Source organism: Nyctereutes procyonoides, unplaced genomic scaffold (assembly GCF_905146905.1).
Source record: "Nyctereutes procyonoides isolate TBG_1078 unplaced genomic scaffold, NYPRO_anot_genome, whole genome shotgun sequence".
NCBI lineage: Eukaryota > Metazoa > Chordata > Mammalia > Carnivora > Canidae > Nyctereutes > Nyctereutes procyonoides.
In genome coordinates, this window is record NW_026575135.1 from 10017501 (window position 1) to 10042074 (window position 24574).

Sequence of the window (24574 nt, forward strand, 5' to 3'; positions counted from 1 at the left end):
TATAGGAGATTAACGAATAGAATGAGCACTACTCAACTTCTGTTTTGCTTTTCTCCTTTCCGATAAGGCAACCAGGCAAAATACTAACTGCCAAGGATGAAAAAGAACAAAGAGAAGGAAACTGAAGTCCAAGATGAGAGAATAGTCGGGAACTACTTTGCTGTTTTGTAATTAGTTTAAGCCTGCGGGCTTAGAAAATGGCCAAGAGGAATAATGAGAGAATTTGCATATGTCATTGCTAAGTCAGCATCACTATGCTTTGAAAAACTATGGAATCTTAGGGAAATGCCAGAACAGACAGGGAAATGTCATACAGTTTCTTGAAAAATGAATTTTAAAAACTGGACTGATAATCTTGATGGTGATATTGAAAAAGAATCTTTTTTAAGCACTTACTTAAGGAAGTAGTGTTCATTGAGTATAGCATGGATTTGCTCGGAATAAATGGTGCTAACGTTTCCAGGTTCTTAGTAGGCTAAGAGCAAAAGGACTGTCTCTAATCTGATGAAGTAGAATTTGTCAGAAACAAAACTTTAATGTTGAAACATTAGATAATTTACAAACCGCAGAAATAAGGACTATTAATATTCAACATCATTCTGGAGGCCTTACCAATGCAATAAGCCAAGAAAACAAAATAAGCAATAAATGCCAGAAAAGAAAAAATAAAATGTATGTGATTATCTAAAATACAAATGAAGTACAGTTAATAAAAGAGTTTAGCAAAGTGGCCAGAAGCAGAAATATCCTACTCAATGATTTTGTGTATCTAGTAGTATGGAATTAGAGAAAAGATAGTAATATGTGAAATCTTATTTTCAATTGTGGCAAAACTGAAGTATACCTAGGAATTAAATTAATATATGTTGCTTACCTTTGTGGAAAAGTCAAAAATTCTAACTGAAGGACATTTAAAAAGATCTGAGTAAATGGTGAAAAATACTCTATTCCTTATGAATACTCTTTCTCAAATCCAAATCAGAATTCCAATGGGATTTTTTGGTGGTAACTTGAGTTGTAAAATAATCTGAAAGAATAAGTGCATAATAATAGTCAAGAAAAAAATGATATGGGTAAGGGAACAGGATTTGTCCTATCCGATATTTTAAAATATATATTAAAACAGAAGTAATTAAGACAATTTAGTGCTGGTCGAGTTATAGATAAATAGATCAATACAAATAGGAAAAATTTAGAAACAGCCATAAATACATGTCCAGTATTTTCACCATAAGCATCTCTACCACAAGCATTTTCGCTGCAAACATTTTCTCTGCATAACTACTTGGCTGTAAGGTAATTTTGCCCTAAAAGATAAAAATCATGAAAAATAAAAGAAGGACATTCCTTTATTTTTTTAAAAAAGATTTTATTTATTTATTCACGAGAGACAGAGAGGCAGAGAGAGAAGCAGGCTCCATGCAGGGAGCCCAACGCGAGACTCAATCCCAGGTCTCAAGGATCATGCCGTGGGCCAAAGGCAGGTGCCAAACTGCTGAGCCACCCAGGCTGCCCAAAGGACATTCCTTTAAAAGGACATAATGAGGGCAGCCCGGGTGGCTCAGTGGTTTAGCGCCTGCCTTCAGCCGAGGGCCTGATCCTGGAGACCCGGGATCGAGTCCCGTGTCAGGCTCCCTGCATGGAGCCTGCTTCTCCCTCTACCTGTGTCTCTGCCTCTCTCTCTCCCCCTCTGTGTCTCTCATGAATAAATAAAATCTTAAAAAAAATAAAAGGACATAATGAAACATGTCAAATTGATAAACAAAATCTCAAAGACTTCAATGCAAAATACAAAATATTTGAACACATCGAAAACGTATAGCATAGAGTCGTGGCAACCCTGCACAAATAACAGATTTTATTTTGTAGGTTGTACCTAAGTGCTTGTCTTCAAAGTCTTCTGTTCATAGTATTATATGTATTTTGGATGGGAGGGGGGTGCTTAATAATCCATCTCCTCGTTTGGCATTGCCCTAAGATTGGCATTGCCCAATCTTAGTTTTGTCACTAAGATTTCTTCTTTCATTAACAGAGGCATCAGTTTCCAAGTGCTAGGATACATATTTACAGCTGGGCTTTGTATTGTTTCCTGAAAGCCTTCCACACTGTTGTTTGTTCTTAGTGTATTGTCCCGTGACTGCTGCTAGATGTTCCAAAGTTCTATGGGAAAAGAACTGCTAATGCTATAACGCGTTCGCACTGAGCTTTGTTACCATTGCAACTGACGTGTCGTTTTCTATCACAGTATACAGTGTGCAGTCTGGCTTTACACTCTTATTTCACACTTCCAGTAAAGTTTTTATCACCGTATTTTCTATCAAGCTGACATCCGTAGTTATCGTCCACTAAATTAAGACCACCCCATCTACTCATTGCCCTATGGACCATTATGAGGGCTGGCTAAGATTTACAGGCTATAAAAATGGGAACTTTGACAATGGAGCAATGAAACCAGACTGTCAGCCAGTTATTTTATATTTTACAGCAGAATTCTCTTACAGCCGATGAGATATGCAGTGGAAATGGGGTGGAAGTGTTTGTGGCAGAGGTGTGTATGGCAAAGGTTATTTACGGAAAAACTACCCAGAACAAAGTAAGGATATTGTGTGTCAGTCATGGGCAATCAGGAAAACTGAAACCACAGGAGGCATTTCTTACAGAGGGAGCTTCATACAGGGAATTGGTTACACAAGGGATGAAGAACTAGGAAGCTAAATTGGCCAATGAGGCAACACTAGAACTAGAGCAAGAGGGACAAGGGGACAGAGAGGGAGGTAGCAGTGCTCCAGCCATAGGGAACTCACAGCAACTGCTAGAAACATCACCTGAGGCAGAAAGAGACAGGGAAGCAATACCCTGGCTTACCCCTTTTTCCCACCTTCCAGTCTGCCAGTGCCTCCCACTGGCCAAGCCTACATAAAAGCCAGAGGGCAGGGAGCCTGAGAAATGTATTTCCTTGGAAACACAGCAGGTGAGGGCAGAGCAGAGCAGGGATCTGAGCACACAGGAAAAGTGAGAGGCACCTGCAGAAGATGGCATTTTAAGTTAGTGGGACAAAGATGAATTATTCCTTTGCTGATGTTGGGACAACTGGGTCATTTCAGGGGGAAAAAAATGAGAACTTTCCCTTAAAACATGCACAGAGACTCTTCTTCCCTGTTGGCTCTTCCCTGGGCTACATTAGGTGCCCCTCCTCACTTAACCCTCGTCAAAGCACCTGTCACACTGCCTTGGACTTGTTACCCAGCAGTGAGCTCCTTGAGGGCAAGGACAGCCTTTCGCTTGTCTCTTCACTCTTGTGCCCAACGCAGTGCCGGGCACAAGAGTTAGCCCTTAAATACTTATTGGATGCATTGATATTTAATTTTATTTTCAACCTAATCAGTATTAGTTGAACACCTGCTGTGTGCTTAGCACAGCGGAGGATATGAAAACATGTGACATAACAGTCTCTGTTCCTACTGTGTCGTTGGGAAGGCAAGATGTGTACACAAGGATGTCTCAGGCAGTGAAGTTCTGAGGAGGTCTCAGGATTTTCCCGATGAGTGCATTCGCTGCCTTAAATAGAAGCCAAGACAGATGGGAAGACGTAGCAGATGGGCAGCAAGCAGAGAGGCAGTAGTCCTGGACTGTGTCCCAGGCTCAGCCAGTTGCCCACGGTATGACCCGGTCACCTCATTCCCCCAGCAGGCCCCATTTCCTCGTCTGCAAAATAAAAGGATTGGACTGGGGCAGTGCTTCTCAGCCCTGGCTGCCCCCTCGATGATGACTGTGTAACTGGTCCGGGGTAGGGGCTAGACATTGATATTTTTCAAAATCTTCTCTGGCGACTTTTAAAAATCAATTTTATACAGATAGAAGCTAGTATCATACAATTCGCCAATTTAAATTGTACAGTTCAGTGGTTTTCAGCATTTCCACGAAGTTGTACAACCATCACTAAAATCTAATTCTAGAACTTTTCCACCTCTCCTAAAGAGACCCTGTATCATTAGCAGTCACTTCCTGTCCCTCTCCTCCATCCTCCCCAGGCCTAGGTAACCACTAATCTACTTTCTATCTCTATGGTTTTGCCTATTCTGAACATTTCTTACAAATGGAATCCTCAGCATGATGTTTTTCAAGGTCCCTTTACATCATAGCATGGATCAGTGTTTCATTCCATTTTATGGCTGGATAATATTTCATCATATGGCTGTGCCGCATGTTATCTGTTCAGCAGTTGATGGACATTTGGGTTGTTTCTACCTTTTGGCCACTATGATTAATGCTGCTATGAATATTCATGGACAGGTTTTTGCATGGACATGTTTTCATTGCTCTTGAGTATATACCTAGGAGTACAATTGTTGGGTCATATGGTAACTCTCTGTGTTTAACCATTTTGAGGAACTTTCAGGTGTTTTCCCAAAGCAGCTGTACCTTTTTGCATTCCCACCAGCAGTGTGTGGGAGTTCCCCTGGTGATTTTAATATTCACATAAAACCGACAGATAGAGGGTCTCCATTTTTATAATTCTGTGATTTCTTTTTTTTTTTTTAAATGTTTATTTATTTATGATAGTCACACAGAATGAGAGAGAGAGGCAGAGACACAGGCAGAGGGAGAAGCAGGCTCCATGCACCGGGAGCCCGATATGGGATTCGATCCCGGATCTCCAGGATCGCGCCCTGGGCCAAAGGCAGGCGCTAAACCGCTGCGCCACCCAGGGATCCCAATTCTGTGATTTCTTATCCAGGATTTGATCCCCAGAATTTGGCTGAGCTATTGAGTATATGGTACTATTGGCTTCAAGAGCACCCTCTTCATCCCTGGCCTTATTTTTGAGAGAAAGCCCTCTGAGTTCTGTGTTCCAGCTCCAGACCCTGCCCTCGTCACAGTTCTAGCAGTGGATTCTGGAGGATTATTCTGGAAAATTATACCATTATTATACTAATTGTAATATTTAGTAAATAATGGGACAGTAATATTATTAATATTATAGTAATACTATAATACCATAACAATGAATATATGTTACTGATATTATAATAATATTATTAATATTTTAAATAATTATCCCATTACTCAGTATGCAACGCATTTTGATTGAGCATGGTGGGGTCCCAGGGTCTCTCTCCCAGTCCTGGGCACACAGGTAGCCCTCTTCTTCCACCCCAGATTTCTTCTTAACTGCCAGCCCATGGAAGCAGAGGTGGAAGCCTACATAACCCCTCTTCCATCACCCTCTGAAAAATCAGGACTTGTGACCTTCTTTCCAGAATGCCAGAAGCCTCATGAACCTCAGTCTCTGTTGACAACGAGCATGGAGCTGGTCTCATTTCCTGAACTTTAACCAGTGGTTCGCCCCAAGGCTCCGGGGCTGCTGAGTGCTGCTGGACCCTCTGGGTGGGCTTGACCTTCTCTGGGGTCCCTCCGAATAGGGCAGATACAATTCTCATGGATGCCATTTACATCATAGACGATGTGAACTGCACCTCTTTAGAGTCCATGAGGCCATGAGCAGTGGTTTCCTTAACAGACCCACAACTCCATAAAACTCCATGAACTAAGATCTCCGGGATGGTGGTCCTTCACGTGAATGAGCTGAGGGAGCTCCCAGGTCATCCCACTCCTGCTTAGAAACCTTTGCTCGCCTAGACACCCTTACCCTGACAAGATTCAAGCAGCTTCTCTGACCCCTTATTTCTCTTCCCATTTGTCTTGCTCCGTCTTCCCCATAAGTAGCTGTGAAAGGAAAATCACACATGCATATTTCATTTGACATGTTATTAAATGCAATTTATCACTCCCTGCATATATATTTATTTCCCTGTTTAACTTTTCACTCTGGTTTTCCTTGAAATAAAAAGTCACACACTCGTAACTTGGAAAGACGAGTACATGCTACCACTGCTGTAGCCCAAGTCCATGGCAAACATCACTAATCAATCACAGCCCTCTCTCCTCCTGAGCTGGGCACAACCTCAGAATCCTTCTCAATCTTACTTTCCAAGCAAAGGGTGAGAATCACTTGGAGCTGGCATGGGAGATGGTGACTATCTGCCATTCCTCAGAAGGTCTTACTGAAAGCTTTCCAACTCCACCTCCAGCCCTAAATGTGCACCAGATCTCTGCTAGGGGACATCTTGCCCCTTGGGTGTTCATTCTCACACTCAGGGTAATTCAAGAGGAGCCCTAAGTAGGGAAGCCCCTAGAATCCTCTGAGGCTAAAGAGAATTTTGTCTCTCCTGAGACCCCAGACTCTGTGTCTCTTTAGGACAGATAGTATTTTCAGCTTACATGAAAGACGGGAAAAGAATGCCAACGGGCTTTGGCATCCACATAGCTGTTGTCAAATTCCAGATGCACCGCTTCATTAATCCTTCTTCCTTCCCTTCCTCTCTCCCTTCCTCAAGAGCTTATGGAGTACCTACTACTTACCAAGCAAAGGTCTCGACATCCATAAAATGGCATCATTTTATGGGACAGAGCAAGCCGTAGGTACATAGCTGGGAGAAAGGATGATTTTCAGGCCTGGAAATGCACCCAGCATCACCTGACCCACCTCCTGTCACAGAGGAGGAAACCGAAGCCCAGAGCAACTGCCCCAGGTTCCTGCACAAGGTTGGGACAGAACTAACACTAGGACCCAGGCCTTTCAACTTCCACTCAGTGCACCTTTTGCTGGCCCTGTTACGGGCTGCGTGGGGAAGCTGGACACCCTTGCATACATTCCGTGGTGGGGAGGTGAGGCTGGGCTGTGAGCCCAAGAAGCCGAGTCACGCCAATTCCACACCCTTACACACATGTACACCGTGTGAACCTGTCCTGAGCCCCGGCTCTGGAGGCAGCCCAGGGCATAAGCTCGGCGCCCTGGCTACGGCTCTGCGGCCTGTGGGCTGCACGGGACAGTGGAGGCAGGAGGAACGGGGTCTGTTTCAGGAATCTAAGCAGGCAATGACCGATGACAGGGGCTCCCTCTAGGGCGGTTGTGGTGGAAACGGAGAGAACAAGTGGAATTGTACCCTTAGCAGGTGTCTTCTGTGCGGTGGGGGGTCAAGACTTCTGTGTGTGTCATGTCATGATCTTGGCCTGGGATGGCCAACAGATTACTTGCTAGTATTGCTTTTTATTTCCTCCGCCCACTTAAGGGATGTCTTTTCTTGAAGTTATTTGGCTTCAAATTCAGCATTGGGTTAAGGTGCAGGGTCTCTGATATACGCAAATGTCCACCTTCTACTTTGAGCGCGGTGTCGCCATCGTGTCCTGTTTCACGCAAACCCCGCAGATCTGGTGGCTGAGCCCATTTCTCTCGGTTGTGAAGGGCCAGAGAATGTCTTTGAAAGTACGCAGGGGGCAGCCCAGGTGGCTCAGCGGTTTAGTGCCACCTTCGGCCCAGGGTGTGATCCTGGAGACCCGGGATCGAGTCCCACGTAGGGCTCCCTGCAGGGAACCTGCTTCTCCCTCTGCCTGTGTCTCTGCCTCTCTCTCTCTCTCTCTCTCTCTCTCTCTCTCTCTCCCCCCCCCATGTCTCATGAATAAACAAATAAAATCTTTAAAAAAAAAAAACGCACGGGAATGTCAAGACACTTTCCTTTTCTAAATCCTGACTTTGACACCCTCCACAGCTTCCCGCTCCCTTCCCCAGGGCTCAGCAGCTCCGACCGGCTGCCCTTCGGCATCGAGGAGAACGGAGGCACTGCCCGGGCCTCGGCCAGACACCACCACCATCACCACCAGCACCAGCATCAGCACCACCCGAGCTACGGCCTCTCGCTGACGCTGGACAACAAGGAGGGGCCTGCGAGGTCTCCCAACTCCTGCAGCAAATCCCTTACCAGTAAGTCCAGTAAGTTGGGGAGGGGAGGGTGAAGGGAAGGGAGGGATGCTGCAGGGAATGGACGGCTTCCCTAGAGCCCCAAGACCTTCCAGAGCAGCGCAGAAAGGCAGTCACGTCAGAGCTGGGTTGCCAGGCCTGGGCCAGAGCAGACAAGAGCCTTGTGCATTTGGGGCGCCTGGGGGGCTCAAAGGTTGAGCGTCTGCCTTGGGCTCAGGGCGTGATCCTGGAGTCCTGGGATCGAGTCCCACGTCAGGCTCCCTGCAGGGAGCCTGCTTCTCCCTCTGCCTGTGTTTCTGCCTCCCTCTCTCTCTCTGTCTCTTGTGAATAAGTAAATAAAATCTTAAAAAAAAAAAAAGAGCCTTATGCATTTAAGCAGGAGCAGCTGAGGGATCGTGGTTTACCAGTAAACTTTAATTTAATTCCACTGTCGCAATTCCGTCTCCACCGCACACCTTAGCAGTTCCTAGTTCCACTGGCTCAAGTAATAGAAAGAGGAGGGGGAGCCAGGAGGCTGGAATCTCTGCTTTTCCTGGTGACAGGACAGCCTATTCTGTCCCATTTCGGACATCCCTCTTCTGCGAGCAAGGTGATGTCAGGGGAGCAAGGTGATGTCAGGGAGGACCAGGTGTGCACCCTTTCAGATCCCAGTGAGAGAGGTTGTGGAAATGGGAGAGTAGGCAGCTGGAAACATTTTAGCAATAGGACAGAGTGATTTTTATATCCTTTAAAACTAATTTAAAAATGGGCTTGGGTTTTGTATGATTTCATTTTTCTAGAAGCTCCCTTTTCTTATGCTTTATTATCAAAGAGTTGATCAGTGACAGACCAGAGGGGGAAGATCTGGTCCTTTTTTTTTTTAAGATTTTTTTAAAATTTATTTATTCATGAGAGACACAGAGAGGCAGAGACACAGACAGAGGGAGAAGCAGGCTCCATGCAGGGAGCCGGATGTGGGACTCGATCCCGGGGCTCCGGGATCACACCCTGAGCCGAAGGCAGAGGCGCTTAAGTGCTGAGCCACCCAGGCATCCCACGCTGGTTCTTTATCACATATGATGTGCAAGAACATTGAGCTAGAGGCAGGGGTCAAGACACTTCGATTCTGGTTTTCATTATTGAGCTGTGTTCCCTCTTGTACCCTCAGTTTTCTCATCTGTGAGATGGGGGAGAAGGTATCTGGTGGATGGCCATGGAATCTTCCAACTCTGACATCCCATGAGTCTGGGTGGTGGTGAAAGGGTGAGCTGATGAGGAGGCTTCAACCGTAGACCACAGGGAACAATTCTGGGTTGGTTGAGTCCGAAACGGAAATTCATCATTCACGTGGTGTTGGTGAATCAGAACTCTGCACCCCCATCGCTATGCACACTGCCTCATCTAGGCCATGCCTCATCTTTTTGTATCCGGGTACCTGTCACAGCCCCTACGGGGCACCTCCTCCAACGCAGTCTCCATCTTATAGCTGCCAGAGTGAGAGCTCTGACCAAATGCCTTAAGACCTTTCGGCGGTGGGGCATCCAGGTGGCTCAGTGGTTGAGCATCTGCCTTTGGCTCAGGTCATGATCCCAGGGTCCTGGGATCGAGTCCTGCATCCCTGCAGGGAGCCTGCTTCTCCCTCTGCCTGTGTCTCTGCCTGTGTCTCTGTGTCTTTCATGAATAAATAAGTAAAATCTTAAAGAAAAGGGGGGGGGGACTTTCAATGGTATGTCACTGTCCTGAGATCAAGCCCACCCTTCTGGGCATGGCCAGACGCAGACCTTCCCCGCCTGGCCCCTGCTGGGGCCTTTGGTCTTCCCCGAGTCTTCACTACAGTCTAGCCACACAAAACTACTCCCCTCTCCCCAATTACTGTGCTGTGTTCTAGCACTATCCTTTGCACCTGCTGTTCCCTCTGCCTGGAAGGCTTTTCTCTACCCTAGTGAACACCCACACATTTCTTCAGGAAGCAACTCAAATGTCGTGGGTGAAACTTTCTCTAACACGCCTTTCTGGTTCCCGGCTTTGGAGCACCTTCCCTTTTGGCCCTCTAGCAACTACATAACCTTTGATGTCTGCACGTGTCTCTGTCTCCCCCAGTAGACTAGAACTATGCCTCGTTTATCTTTTGATTCCAGCTGCCCCAATCCCAATCGCAAATGATACTTGGCCCAAGCTTTAATATGTAATGAATACTTAATAATTAATAAAAACTTCTCTGTATAAATGAGTAAATACTACCCAGTGGAAAGAGTGGTGGCAAACTAATCCAAACTAGTACAGAAATAAAAAATCAGTGAATTTGGTCTTAGAAACAAAACAGTTTTCAAGGGCACCTTCTTCCTACGCCTGTTAGCCCAAACACTCATCTTTCTAATTTGCGTAGCGTTTTCTCGTTAATAATACATTTGTAGTTAAATGACCTCACCTCATATTCACAGCAGCCCTGTGGGGGATATAGTTTTATTTTCATGTGAAAATGGCCCAGAGGCTCAGAGACATGAAGTCACTTGCCCAAGGCCACCCAGCTCGTCTGTGGGGGAGGTAGGCTTTGAAGCCTTGATTTTGGCTGTTCTCACAGCCCATCAGCTGGTGCGTATTCAGGGAATCGGAGGGGAGTGGAGAAGGCAGGCAGAAATGTGCTGGGGGGTCAGGATCACATCTTTTATCACGTCTCTCTCTTTGTCCTTTCCACCTTTTCTTCTTCATCCCCCCCCCCCCCCCCGGCCACTTGTAGAACTGAGTCCAGGAGCACCTGCCCTGTTCAGCGAGGCTGCCGCCCATCTGAAGAAGCTGGAACTGGAAACCGTGAAGGCTGCTGGCCCCTGGCCTGCTCTGCACATCAACATAAATAAGGTACCGGGGACCAGGGCTGGCTGATGAGCCTGGACCTGGGGACTGTGTCAAACCTCTCGTTATTCCCCTGCCCCACCTCCTAGATTACATGCCTTTGTCTTGGAGGGATCTCTACTCAATTTTTCCTAACATTTCTGCTCAGTCTCCTAAAAGCAGAAATTCACTTACACTATTTTTGGCTGAATTACAGCGCTGGGAATTGCCCTTGGTGCTGAGGCTCACAGGCTGGATCTGCTAGTGACCTCTCCTCCTTGACCTCAGTGAGGAGGCGCCCACGTTTACCTCTTTCTGTCTTTACCCGTCTGTATCGGTCTGCTCGGGTTGCTATAACAAAATACCATAGACAGGGTGGTTTAAACAATAGACATTTATTTTTCACTGTTCTGGAGGCTGGAAAGGCCAAGATCCAGGTGTCAACCACTTTGATTCCCTGGGAAGGGCTCTCCTCTTACCTTGCAGATGGCTGTCTTCTCACTGTGTCCTCACCTGCAAAGAGAGTTCAATTTTTCTTTCTTCCTTTTTAAAAGATTTTATTCCTGAGTAATCTCTATACCCAGGGTGGGGCTTGAACTCACAACCCTGAGATCAAGAGTTGCATTTCTACTGACTGAGCCAGCCACATCTCTCTTCGTCCTCTTATAAAGCCACTAATCCTATGATGAGGGCCCCATCCCATGACCTTATCTGAATCTGTTCACTTCCCAAGGGCCCCATCTCCAAATGCCATCCCACGTGGGGTAAGGCTTCAACATATGATTTCAGGGGAGATACAGCACCCTGTCTCTCCCTGACAGCACCTGGCACATAGTAGGTGTTCAATAACTGTTTGCAAATGGAAAGAAGGGAAGGATTGAAGGAGGGAGGGAAGGAGAGAAGAAGAGAGAAAAAGATGCTGGGAGCAAAACTCTCCTTTGGCTAGACCTGTTCTTATATCCAAATGAACAACCTTATGAAAGCCAAAGTTTATCCTACAACTGTAGAATGTCGGTGCAGGATTCAACCTACCATTTAGTTCAACTTTCTTACCACCTGAGATCAGAGGAAGGGAAATTACTTTCTCAAGGTCCCACAGCCGGGGCTGAATCGTTGGGTCCCTGACTCCTGGTCCAGTGCCTCTGTGCTCCAACATGCCTCTTCATTTGCACACCAGAGTTTCTCAGCTTTGACACGACTGACATTTTGGCCTGTGCTTGTTGCAGAGGAACTGTCCTCTGCATTGGAGAATGTTTGACAACATCCCTGGGTTTCACCCACTAAATCTCCATCAGGCTTGACAACCAACCTTGTCTCCAGACACTGTCACATATCCCCTAAAGGGCAACATCATCCCTAGTTGGGAACCAGTGTTTTACACATATTTTAATTTTTAAAATCCCCAAAGCAGTGTCTTTCACTTGTGAATTGTTTCTTCCACTCTGATGCTTAGCTTTGCCCCTTTCTAAGAGGGCATAGGAAGTCGGAAGGGAAGATCTGGCCCAGGAAGCCTCTACCTCCTTATGCACACTGGTGAGCATGGAAAGGTTACACTTCCTCCCTGGGCTGTTCCCCCACCACAGCCAACCCTCTAGCCTACACCAGATTTCCAGGATTTCTCAGAGCACCCTCATTTCCTTTCATTCCCTCAAAGGGCAGCCTAAAGTCCCTTTGACAACATCAGTGGGCCGCTCACCCTCTTTCTCTTCTATACCTACCTCCCTGATGGCCAGCTGGAAAGAAGCCCTCCTGTAAAATAGCACTGACATTCACTCAATCCATGAATGCTTATTGAGCAGGTCTATACTAGGTGCCAGGGAACCAACCCAGTGTCTCACATACCCCCTGCACTGGTCTTCTTTCTCTTAGTCTGTTTTCAAACTTTTGTTCTGCAATCCACACAATAAATGGTTTCAACAGGCTTACCTAGAGTTTGGCAGAAACCAAAACTATTTTTGCAAGGAAATAAGCAGAAAGCAAGCAGCAGATTGCTCACAAGCTCTATGTAATTTGTAGTTGCCATGAATATCGGTGGGCCATCAACAGTAGTGGCTTGTTCTGGGTTAAGGTATATCTGAGACAACTGTGAGTTACTGAGCATTTTTTTCTCCGTCACTTGAAGAGATACATCAGTGAGCAAGTGGGCTAAAGTGATGTCAGATAACATTGAGTTTGTCCTAACACATAGGCAAAGGATGTTACTTCATGCTACAATTCTTTCTCCTTAATCAAACATTCTGTGCAACAGAGCTCACAATTTTTTGTGACATCACAGTTGGCAACCAATGGCTTCAAAGGCTTTCAGGGTTTTTTTCCAGTCTCAAGGACCAAGAATCCTCTGATTCTTCAAAGATTTGGTAAGTTCCTGTTCTCGATTTGGTGGTGAGGAGACCTTTCCATTGCCTACATCCAAAGTTGTGCCTGAAATTATCAGAGGAATTTAAATCTCACCAGATTTCAGTGTATAAACAATTTTATAAACAACTAAAAAATGCATCTGATCATTTCTTTATCCCCAAATGACTTCCCCAAACAGATGGACTGTTTCCAAATGTAATCATCTCAAAGCCCACTTGTCATTCATTTGTATGTTTTAAAATCTGTATTTCAATATTGAACGATAAAGCATCTTTTCACAATTCAAATTGAATGCAAAACACAACACGTGGTCATGCAAAAGAGAGAAAGCAGCACATACTTGGAACCATCCTTCAGGCTAGAATGATGGACTCCTTGTAATCCAGATGTTTATCTCCTAGAGATGCCTTTTGATGCAAACATATTTATAGAATGACAGTCAGATTTTCCAAGTTTTATATTGATCCTCACCTGAATCCATTCATAGAGCTGGCCAATAGCTCCTGCTTCGTCAGATAGAACAAGCCAGCTTTGATTTTATATCCAAAAAAGCAGTTTAAAAGGATTAAATTCAAAGGGAAAACCAATGCTGAATTCTCATTCTTTTCTCATTTTAGCAGCATTCACTTTTTCTAAAATAGATCTTCGGTCATTACCATCAGGATAACTATATCCCCTTAAGCAATTGTCAAAAACCTCAAGTGGGCTTTAGAGGCAATTTAATTCTTATATTCCAGCATATCATTCCAGAAAATTAAATCTAATTAAAAAATTAACTCTTCACACCCCAGTGAAAACACCCATGCTCGTGTTAAACAATTATCTTCACGTGGCAGGATTTCCAAACGTAAGATAAATTATCCTAGAGCTCTACTATCGGGCTCATCTTTCAAGATAAATAGGTGGCTTGTTTTCAGGGGGATGCTGAGTCTTTTAGGATAATGATTCCAATCAAAGAGCCTGTTGTCTTTATACCCAATGCAATGGCTTAGGATTATTAGTAGTCTCATATCTGATGCTCTCTTTCAGTTGTGTTTTCTTTTCCAAAGAATTTAACATAAGAGTACCATTCCTATCTTGTTTTTTTTTTCTCATTTGCTTATCACAATATTCTTATGATGAAAGAAACTGAGATTCAGGGAGGTTAAGGGGATCCAGTATGGCTGAGTGGTCAAGATCTGTAGCCTTGGAGTCTCCCGATCCTGAGTGTGAATCGTGGCTCTTCTGTGTCCTTTCTGTGTGACCTTGGGCCAGTGACTTACCATCTCTCTGCTTTGTTTTTGTCATTCTATAAAATAGCAATAATGATCATATCTGCCTTCAAATGAGATGGTTCAATGAGAGGAGCCCCTGAAATGTCCTTAGTCAGTGGCCGCCCTACAATAAGCTCTCCGTAAATATGAGCTTCTGGTATTGTTTTTCTTTTCATCCTCATCGTCGTCATCATTTTTGTTTTATGGTGCCAGGGAGGGAGAGAGCTGAGATTAAAATCCAGCTCTTCTGTCTCTGCTGATCTTGCTGTTACATGAAATTGCTTCGTTCTACTTGTTACACCAAATGCTCCTCAATGCATTTGGAGGTCCCGCTGGGAGACTGCCTTCTGTGCTCTCTTTTCTTTATTAAGTGATGTCAACCAGCCAATTGCCCTATACTTCCTCTAGGGCTTTCATAACGCTCCTGCTATGTGTACCAAGGTACTCAACTGGACTTTTGAATTAGCAAATGGGATTAATTTAGGAACTCACAGGATTTGAGGCCCTTAGAACATTTTGCTCTTGCACTGTACTAACATGCCACCTTGAGTCCTGCTATCACTAAGTTGACTTTTAGCAATCATACAGTCTCGTACCTTTCTTTCTAAACACATCTTTTTTGATAGTAACTATATATCATTATCACCTTCTTTAGTAGGTATTTATTAAGCACCTGCTGTGTACGAAGCACCACATTAGCACTGGGATATGCAGTGACCACAATAGGCATGGCTGACATTAAGGTTTTATTCCCAGTGTGATGTGTGTACCATCAAAGATGATTTCAGGTTATACACATAGATGAGTATTTTTTTAATAGTTGTTAATTATCATAATGTCTATTATAATAAATATAATAGTCACAATGCCTATGATTTCAAAGATATTATTGTTTAGGACACACTTAAAAGAGGTAGTCTCAGGATAATCCACCTTAACTAGATCATATAAATGATAGGTACATGTTGGGGCACCTGGCTGGCTCAGTCTGTGCAGCATGTGATTCTTCATCTCAGGGTTGTGGGTTTGAACCTCACATTGGGTGTAGAGATTACTTAAAAATGAAATCTTTAAAAATAAAATTAGAGACACCTGGGTGGTCCAGTGGTTGAGCATCTGCCTTCAGCTCAGGGCATGATCCCTGAATCCCGGGATCAAGTCCCACATTGGGCTCCCCGCAGGGAGCCTGCTTCTCCCTCTGCCTGTGTCTCTGCCTCTCTGTCTGTGTGTGTCATGAATAAATAAATAAAATCTTTTTTAAAAAATTAAAAAATAAAATGAATTATAGGTACATGTTTAGTTAGTACCTAGGAAATGGCAAAATAGTGAAGGCAGGGTACCAGATTGCTGACATCCGAGACTCTCTGCAATGAGGTGGCATAGGTAGAAGTTTCTTGAGATTCGCAATTTGCAGCAAGATTTGCTGTAAGAATACCAATGACTATTTTGCAGTCTTTCCCCAACAAGTCACAGAATTGAGTCTTTCTCTGTAAGAGGTGGCAGTTATGGAGGGAACAACCCTGTGTTAAGGGATGGAAAACTCGAACCTTGCGTCCTGGAGCTGCTGCTAGCTCTCGCTGCAGAACTCCGGAAGAGCCTCTCCTGTTTGTCCCGTCACCCCGATGTCTGGCTCGGAGGTCCCCTAGTACATCCTCTCCCTGCTTCACAAGAGAATGAGAGCATGTGCTTGTGAATCCTTTACAAAGAGTAGAAGCAGTGGCACCCATATAAAAAGTTGGGGCCACACTTGTGGTAAGACCATGTTATTTGCAGTTATGCTTGATGGAAAGGTTAATGTAGGTGTTTTCTTTCCTCTCTGTTGACAATCTGTCGTCTGTGTCTCAGGCCGAGGAAAAAAAAGTTTCTGAGAAGACTCTTCAGACCCCACTTTTGCCTTCCCCTGTAGCCGATCACGTGAAGTGCAACATTTTGAAAGCCCAGTTGGAGAACGCATCCCGAGTGAGTGCGCAGGTACGTGGAGCTGGTGCATTCCTTCAACTTCACGTCCCAGATTTGCTTCCTGCCCTTCAGAAGCAGGAGGCTCTCTAGGCCTGAGATATGGTGTCTGACAGGGTCCAGCCAGGAGACAGGAGCCACACCTGTTATGTGAACAGAGATTTAAACACAGAGTTCTTCACTGGGAAAGTGTGCGGGCCAGCTCTGTAGGTTGTTGATGGGTTGAAGGCCACGGGCTGCTGCACTGACACCCCGTGTACCTTCAGCCGGCCTCACTGGCCGAGTGGGTGTCCCTTCCTCCCCCACCATTCTTTGTGGGACTCACCAGAGGGAGGAGGACAAGGCTTCTATCGAAATCGTATGACGTAACTCCTCCCAGGCTCGTTACACTGATATGAAAAGACAGATTCTAAATTCCTTTGTAAGCTGTAAGTGATATGTGAGCACGGAGCTGATTATTATTCTTGATCTACAATGTGAGGTGGGGGATTAAACTGTGGGTTTGACTTTTCCCACACTCTCCCTTTCCCATTCAAGCATGAGCTGGCACCTAGCAGGTGCTCAATAAATGTCTGAATGCAAGCATTGATTGCCTTTGAGTGATTAAGTGTTAATCCCCGTGATGGGGAGTGACTCACGAAAACATTTTTTTCTTGACTTATATAAACACCGGAGAAAATTTGTTATTGACGGAGTACTCAGTGAACTACCTCTCTGAGCTACCTTCCCATTTCTGGGATCCTTCAAACGTTGGAGCCTTGAGAACAGTTTTGGCCCTTAGAAGATTTTCCCTTTTGACTAACCTGCCTGTTTTCCCTAACAGGTTGGGAAAGAGGAATCAACGTTTGTAAATATCAATAAGAAATCCAGTCTTCAGGATGCTAATGTAAGGTCTGTTGCTTCTTGTTTGACTGGGGAAACGATGCCCTGTGCCATCAGTGTTATCCTCGAAACATGACTCACAAGGGCATTTGCTAATAAACTCAGAGAGGAAAAAAAGAAAATTGCAAAGCATGTCAGTACGAAGAGGTAGAAAGAGACTGGCTTAAAACAACTCAAGTCTCAAAAATGCTGCTTACTCTCGGTTTTCTTATTTTTAACCGCCGTGCTAACAAAGAAATCACTTTGAGTTGCTTCTCAAGGATACAGATAAGACCTTGTCATTCCCCTGCTTGACATCCTTTCTTTAAAGACTCTGCTCTGCTTTCAGAGTGGAGTCCGGACTTCTCCACGGAGCACGGGAGACCCCTTCGCACAGGGCTTTTGCTCTCTGTCGCCATTCAGTTCATCACTCTTCCTTTGGCCATTGATGTACTCTTTATCCTGAGCTCCTTTCTGGTACTAGAACCACACATGTTCCTTTTTTTTTTTTTTAATAAAGATTTTATTTATTTATTCATGAGAGACAGAGAGAGAGAGAGAGGCAGAGACACAGGCAGAGGGAGAAGCAGGCTCCATGCGGGGAGCCTGACGTGGGACTCGATCCCGGGTCCCCAGGATCACACCCTGGGCTGTAAGGCAGCACTAAACCACTGAGCCACCTCGGCTGCCCACCACACATGCTCCTTAAAGCTTCCAGGCCACCACTGCTTTAAACCCAGAGGAAAACCTTCCTCCTCTGATCTCACAGAGAGCAGACGCCCTTCCCCTCTCACCCCAAGTAATTAACAACCTGTAAATCATGGCAGTTCCTTGCCACCTTGGTGGTCTGCTAATACTGGCGGGGTATCACTAGGGTAGAGTTTCCTAGAATGGGTCCAAGGGTCACTGCAGCAGTATTGCATTAAAAACACAGACCTTTAGGGGTGCCTGGGTGGCTCCATTGGTTAAGCCTCAGGCTCTTGATTTTGGCTGGGTGTGATCTCAGGGTCATGAGATTGAGCCCCATATCAGTCTCCGAGCTCTGTGGGGAGTTAGCTTGAGATTCTCTCTCTCCCTCTTCCCCCTCCCCCGACCATGTGCATGTGTACTCTCTCTCTCTCAAATAAGTAAATAAATTTTAAACACACACACACACACACACACACACACACACACACACAGACTCTTGGATCCTACCCCAGACCTTTCAGATGCTTTGGGGTGGGGTGGGGTGGGGTAGACAGGAACCAGAATTTCAGCAAGTACCCTGGGTGTTCCAGAAACTGCTACTCTGGGGAATTCTTGATGTTAAAAATAAAACTGATACTTTTCTATGTCACCTTTGATTCCTAATCTGTGTTCTCAGTATAAGGTTGTCTTACTCCAGCGAATGTACCCAGCTGCCTCCTGGAGTTTTCAAAATCTTAATTCATCCCTTCCCATCCTACCCCAGTAACCTGTTTGTCACTCTTGGTTAATGGCATTATTACCTACCCATTTTCCAGATCTGATACCTGGGAGTCCTTGACTTTCCTCTTTCATCCCTTCATGAAATTGGTCACATATCTTGCTAATTCGATATTCGTATTTCCCCTCACATCTATCCTTTCCTCCTTCATGACCCTTATCCTTCATGACCCTTATCTACCACAAGCCTTCACCATCTCTCTGTCTGTATACCTACTACCACAGTCTCTAAAGATGCTCCCAGCATCTCCATCTCTTCACCAGTATTCTCTTCCTTGCTCTAAGGGCTTTTCCAGAAAGCAAGCCTGACTATGCCATTCCCTTGCCTAAAACCTTTAGTGACACCTTGACCTTCAGTGTAAACTCCTGAGTCTGAGGCCCCTCAGGACCTGGTCCCTGCTTCCCCCTCTTGTGGAAATGCCTGGTTCCTCTGTTGAGACCTCACCCACAGGAGGTTCCAGCACTTGCATTCTGTAGCTCTCTACTCTGTCTTCCTTGGAAGTCTTCTCTCTGTCTGCCTAAGTGTAAACTCCTCCATGAAGCTTTCCAGATGCCCAACCATTCCACCCAAGTGAAGCTATGTGCTCCCCTGGTTGAGCGTGAGTTCTTCCAGGGACTACGTTCAGTTGACTCTAGGGTCCTAGCTTGAGGAAATCATGAACCTAAGCTATGGTGACTCCAGTTTCTCTATTTGCTCTTCTTTCACATGTTTATTCAACAAATATTGATTAGGCACTGGCCACATGCCCATCACCATATTAGACACTAAATAGAAGAGGAAATGGGGGCTCAGAATTGTTCAGTGACTTGCCAGAAGTTCCTTGTTGAGGACCTCAACTTCTTTTGATGTCCTTAGGTCCCAGAAGGTAATTTCTGATTTGTTAAATGAAATTAGTCAAAACTGCTACAAAAACACGTGAAAGCTTTTTCTTAAAAATCACTGTTTTGATTGAGCCCATTGGTTATCTGGCATATTTCCTTGAGGAAATATAGAAGTGAAACAATTTTTACCATTTTCACATATACACAAAATTAAAATGTTATAGAACAAGTCTTAAAGGCCTTCTGATTATGCATTTTTCACATTAAATACTGTGTTTATATTTAAAAAAACATATTCTGTGCTATATTTAAAATAACATAGCTACCAGATTACTTGGAAGTAAAAATGGGTTATCCACAGGCTTCTCTTTGCTCATTTTATTGGCAAAACCTGGGAATGAACCAAACCCTGGAGGTAGGTGTTTTGGGCAGGGAAGCTTTATGTTGTACCCCAATTATACTCAGTTCTTACTTGCTATATTTTCTTCCCTATGATTTTGGTTTTTGTTTTTGGATTTTCTATGACATGTTTAAAAATTATATTTAATAAGTAGAGTGGAAAGGAGGAAAAATGGATATGTTGACCATCAATGTTATTAAGGGTTTAAAATAACTGAGAAAGCAGTTCCTACAGCCAAAACTAGACCATAAACTTTTCTGTTGGTGATGTTCTGTTTTTGGTATGTGTCTAGAAGTCCTATTCCTATACGTGTGGAAACTACCCAACCAGCAATGGAAAAGCCGGAAATCAAGCCTCCCCGAGTGAGGAAGTTAACAAGACAATACAGTTTGTGAGTTCTGTACTGCAAGTTTGTCAATTATAATCACAAAGTTGATGGTACATTTTCCATTATAAATGCTTCTTAGCCTTTCACACCATTTCCAAAGAGCCATGCCCCAAAATACAGTTTTGTTTCCAATTTAGGTTATAATGGTACTAGACTTTTCTCCCTAAAAACATTACATGGTTGGCATATGTATTGATCATTGATTGCTGTGTAATGAATTACTCCGAAATTAGTGGTTTTAAATAGTCTACATCTATTACCTCACAGTTTATGTGAGTTGGAAGTCTGGGCATGGCTTAGTTGGATCTGTTGTGTCAGGGTCTCTTAACATTCGAGGTGTGGGCAAAGGCTGTGGTCTCATCTGAAGGCTTATTCTTGCAGATTGAGACAAGATTTGGTTCTTGCTGGCTGTTGTCTGGAGGTCATCCTCAGTTCCTAGCCACGTATACCTCTCTAGCTTTCCGCATCAGAGAAAGTACACAAGAAGAGCCAGAGAGAACTCTTGCAAGGCAAAAGTCATAGCCTTTTGTGACCTAATCACAAATGACATCCCATTATTTTTGCCATTTTCTTTTCATTAGAAGCAAGTCACTAGGGCCAGCCCATACTCAAGGGTCAGGGATTACACAGGGGCATGAAAACCAGGATGGGGAATCATGAGAAACCATATCAAAAGCTGCCTCTATTCCATAATTGTGAAATGGTATCATGGTCTGCAAACAGAACCAAAACTAATCACTGAGCTGTATGAGATCTATGGGAGGAGTCATATCCCAAAGTATCCCAGAACCACCAGGGCCTGTCCAGTTTTGTTCAGATTAACAAAAATTTATTGGCTACCATTTGCACAGTGTTGTTTCAGGCTGTTCTAGGAAGAACAAAATGACTTTGACTGTTCCCATCTGAGGGGTCACAATTTATTGGAGGGAGAGACAGATTGTAAATAATTACAATCCAAAGAAGACAGGCAACTGCTGTAATAAGAGTAGTAGTATTGTAGTAAGAGTAGTAGTGCTAATCACAATGGTAGTTCCATTTCTTGACCTTGGTGTAGCACTCTGCTGGGTGTGTAATTGGTCAGAGGGTTGCAGGGATATCTTTGGTTGCTATGGAAACCATGCAGCTCTGGAGTCAGAAAGGCTTCTGGCAGAGTCCTGGCTAGTTTATTGCTCTAAACTCTTAGAGAAATTACTTTTTCAGCCTCTTTCCTTGTCTGTAAAATGGGTGACATACCTAGCCCTGAGGAATTTGGTGAGGGTTGACATGGGGTAATGCGAGTACAGCCCATAGCAAGGGACCTGGCCAGAAGATGAACTATCTCCCTTTCCTCTCTTCTCAAGGACGTGAAAGCCTCTGAGAAAAGGTCAAGATTGGGGGGTACCCTGAGTGCAAAGTGTAGGCTGAGGAGGGTGACTCTGGATGCACTCCTCAAACAGCCATCTCGAGCCTGCCACCTGCACCTGATGAAAAGGAAGACACAGCCACCTCCCACATCATTAGCCTTAATAGAAACTCTGGACAGTTAGAGCAGCTGTATTTCCTAGGAAAGCCAAAATGAGCAATTCAAATAATTAACAGTCCTAATGGTTTCTGGGGGACAAATTAAACCATGAAAAAATCTGCTCCCTTGAGGATAAAGCTGTCAGGATTAGACTTTTACATTTTGAAACTCCAAATGCTATTATCACCTATTTGGGATATGTAATCATGTTGGAAACAATGACTAATAGTGGCCTGGAAGGGAAGAAAATTTAACTCACTACAGTGGCTCTTTTAAGTAAACCCTTTTCAAACCTCTAACTTCGTATATGTATTTCTTAAGTTGCCCCAAAGTATTTTTGCTTCAAAAATCAAGGAATAGCAGCATTTTCTGCATTAGTAATGAAAGAAAAATTAATGGATGAGATTTTCCCAGGTTTAAGTTTTTGTGCCATAAAAATAGTTCTTCAGTTGCTGACACTAGTCACCATGTATTTTCTCATCTCTTCCAGTCATAGATATTGATAAGTTAATAAACACAATGTCAAGGAATATAGATGGAAACACTCAGATTTCCCATTTTATTTTTTAAAAGATTTTATTTATTTATTCATGATAGACAGAGAGAGAGAGAGAGAGAGGCAGAGACACAGGCAGAGGGAGAAGCAGGCTCCATGCCAGGAGCCCGACGGGGGACTCGATCCCGGGACTCCAAGATCACACCCTGGGCAAAGGCAGGCACCAAACCGCTGAGCCACCCAGGGATACCCAGGTTTCCCATTTTAAAAATATTTCTGCATTACTATTTTTGAAACACACACATACATACACACATACACACACAGCCCTTTTGACTGTTGGGATATTCTGAGTTCCTAGACCAGCATGATCTGTATTTGGATTTTAGGGTTCCCCACCAAGAGCATCATGATGTTCAAATGCTCTGAACAAGTTTTCAAGTTGATGTTTTTATCTATTTTTAAAAATATTTTTAAAGATTTTATTTATTTATTCATGAGCGACACAGAGAGAGAGAGGCAGAGACACAGGCAGAGGGAGAAGCAGGCTCCATGCAGGGAGCCCGACGTGGGACTCGATCCCAGGACTCCAGGATCATGCCCTGGGCTGAAGGCAGACGCTCAACTGCCGAACCACCCAGGCGTCCCCAAATTGATCCTTTTAAGGATATAAACAACTCAGCCATGTTCTTTCCTGGAAGTAATGACATAGCGAAGAAACGTGTGACTGCTGTGTATAGAGAAGAGAGAGACACAGAACTCTATGTAGAGTTTGAGGCAGGAAAGAGTGTCCTTCTTTGATACCAGCCAGGATGTTTAGAAAATGATGAGCGGCTTTATTTTCATCTAGAAATTTAACTTTACTATTTATTTAAACATAGTATAAAAGTCTGAAAATATTCTAAAGAGAAAAATATTGTAAGTCTGAAGAGAAAAGCTAACCATTTTCCTAGAATCATGCCATCAAAAATAACCTATGTTCACATTTAATGACTATTGCTGTAGACATTTTTCACATATTGTTAAAATGGAAGGAAATCATTTCAAAGAAAATAATCTAACTATACACAAAATTGTCCTTATTAAATGATATTTCATGAATTTAACATGAATTTACCTCAGAAACTGGGGTTGAATTGAAAGACGCATTGCAGTTAGGCAGATTATCTCTTTGCCACAAAATCTGAGTTAGGACAAAAGGTTATAAAAACCATCAAGAATCTGGAGTCTTTTTCAATTTTAGGCAGTGTCAGTTGACTTCCTGCTGTGAGAGATTAGCTATGTTTTTTTTTTTAATGGCCTATAATGTTAAACTGCATAACTATGCTTTTAAGGTTATGATTTTCTTTTGTAATGAGGCAGAAAAGAATTTTAACCCCCGTCTTCCACTTAACTAGCTGTGTCACCTTGAGCAAGTCGTGTCACAATCAGCCACTGACTAGCGTCTGCTTCTCTGAAGAGTGGAGATTATAATGCAGGGCTGGTGTAAAAATTATATGGCAAATGCATGAGTTACTGATCTGATTAACTTCATCAGCATGGATCTACATATGTGGCATCTTATTCATTTTTCCCACTTACTTGTTCCAGCCTCACCTGTCTCCTTCCTAAAACTAAGTCCTAAATCCTCCTCTTAAGGCTTTTCTGTCGACAGAATGATCCCAAGTCCCCCAGAAACTCCCTCGACGAGTCCCACCTACAGCTCAGTTGTATACCATGGCCACATTTTGCACAAGGCCATTGGCATGATGAGGACCCTGTGAGGGACCCTGCTCAGGCCACACTGGTGCCCACTGTCCATGGAACTTTTATCTACACCTCTTGCTCAGCCACCATTTCTAAAACAGAACTCCTGGGATGCCTGGGTGGCTCAGTGGTTGAGCATCTCCCTTCAGCTCAGGGAGTCATCCTGGGTCCGGGGATCGAGTCCCACATAGGGCTCCTTATGGGGATCCTATGTCTCTGCCTCTCTGTGTTTCTCATGAATAGATAAGATCTTTAAAAAATAAAAATAAAACATAAATAAAATATAACTCCTGTGCCGGGGTAGCTCTAGGAGTTCCACATGGAAGCCCCCTAGGAAACATGTATCAGGGTCCCAAAGACTACCCTCAAGTCTGATTATTCACTGGAAGGACTTGCAAAACTCAGAAAAGCTGTTATCCTCATGGTCATGGCTTATTCCAGTGGAAGAATACAGATTAAAATCAGCAAAGGAAAAGACACAGAGTGGATAAGAAGCCTGGGCACCAGCTTCCACTTGTCTTGTCCTGAGGAGTCACAGGGTCAGTGTTTAATTCTTCCAGCAACAACATGTGACAGCATATGTGAAGTAGTACCAAGCAGGGCAACTCACCGGAGCCTTGGTATCCAGGCTTATTATTGGGGGTCAGTCACATAGTCATGGAACAGGTACCCAGTCTCCAACAACCAACCCCTAACCCC

At 44.1% G+C, this 24574-nt stretch overlaps 1 protein-coding gene across 3 annotated transcripts in view; it reads left to right on the top strand.

Annotated features, from left to right (window-relative positions):
• The window catches only part of EPB41L4B (erythrocyte membrane protein band 4.1 like 4B), a 129374-nt gene that overhangs the window by 84263 nt on the left and 20537 nt on the right, over positions 1-24574 (top strand). For all 3 annotated transcript variants that reach the window (XM_055301965.1, XM_055301966.1, XM_055301967.1), the window contains exons 16-20: positions 7611-7822; positions 10536-10654; positions 16084-16209; positions 17018-17085; positions 20037-20135. In XM_055301965.1, the coding sequence (XP_055157940.1) occupies positions 7611-7822; positions 10536-10654; positions 16084-16209; positions 17018-17085; positions 20037-20135 (624 nt within the window). The remainder of the gene's footprint in view (positions 1-7610; positions 7823-10535; positions 10655-16083; positions 16210-17017; positions 17086-20036; positions 20136-24574) is intronic.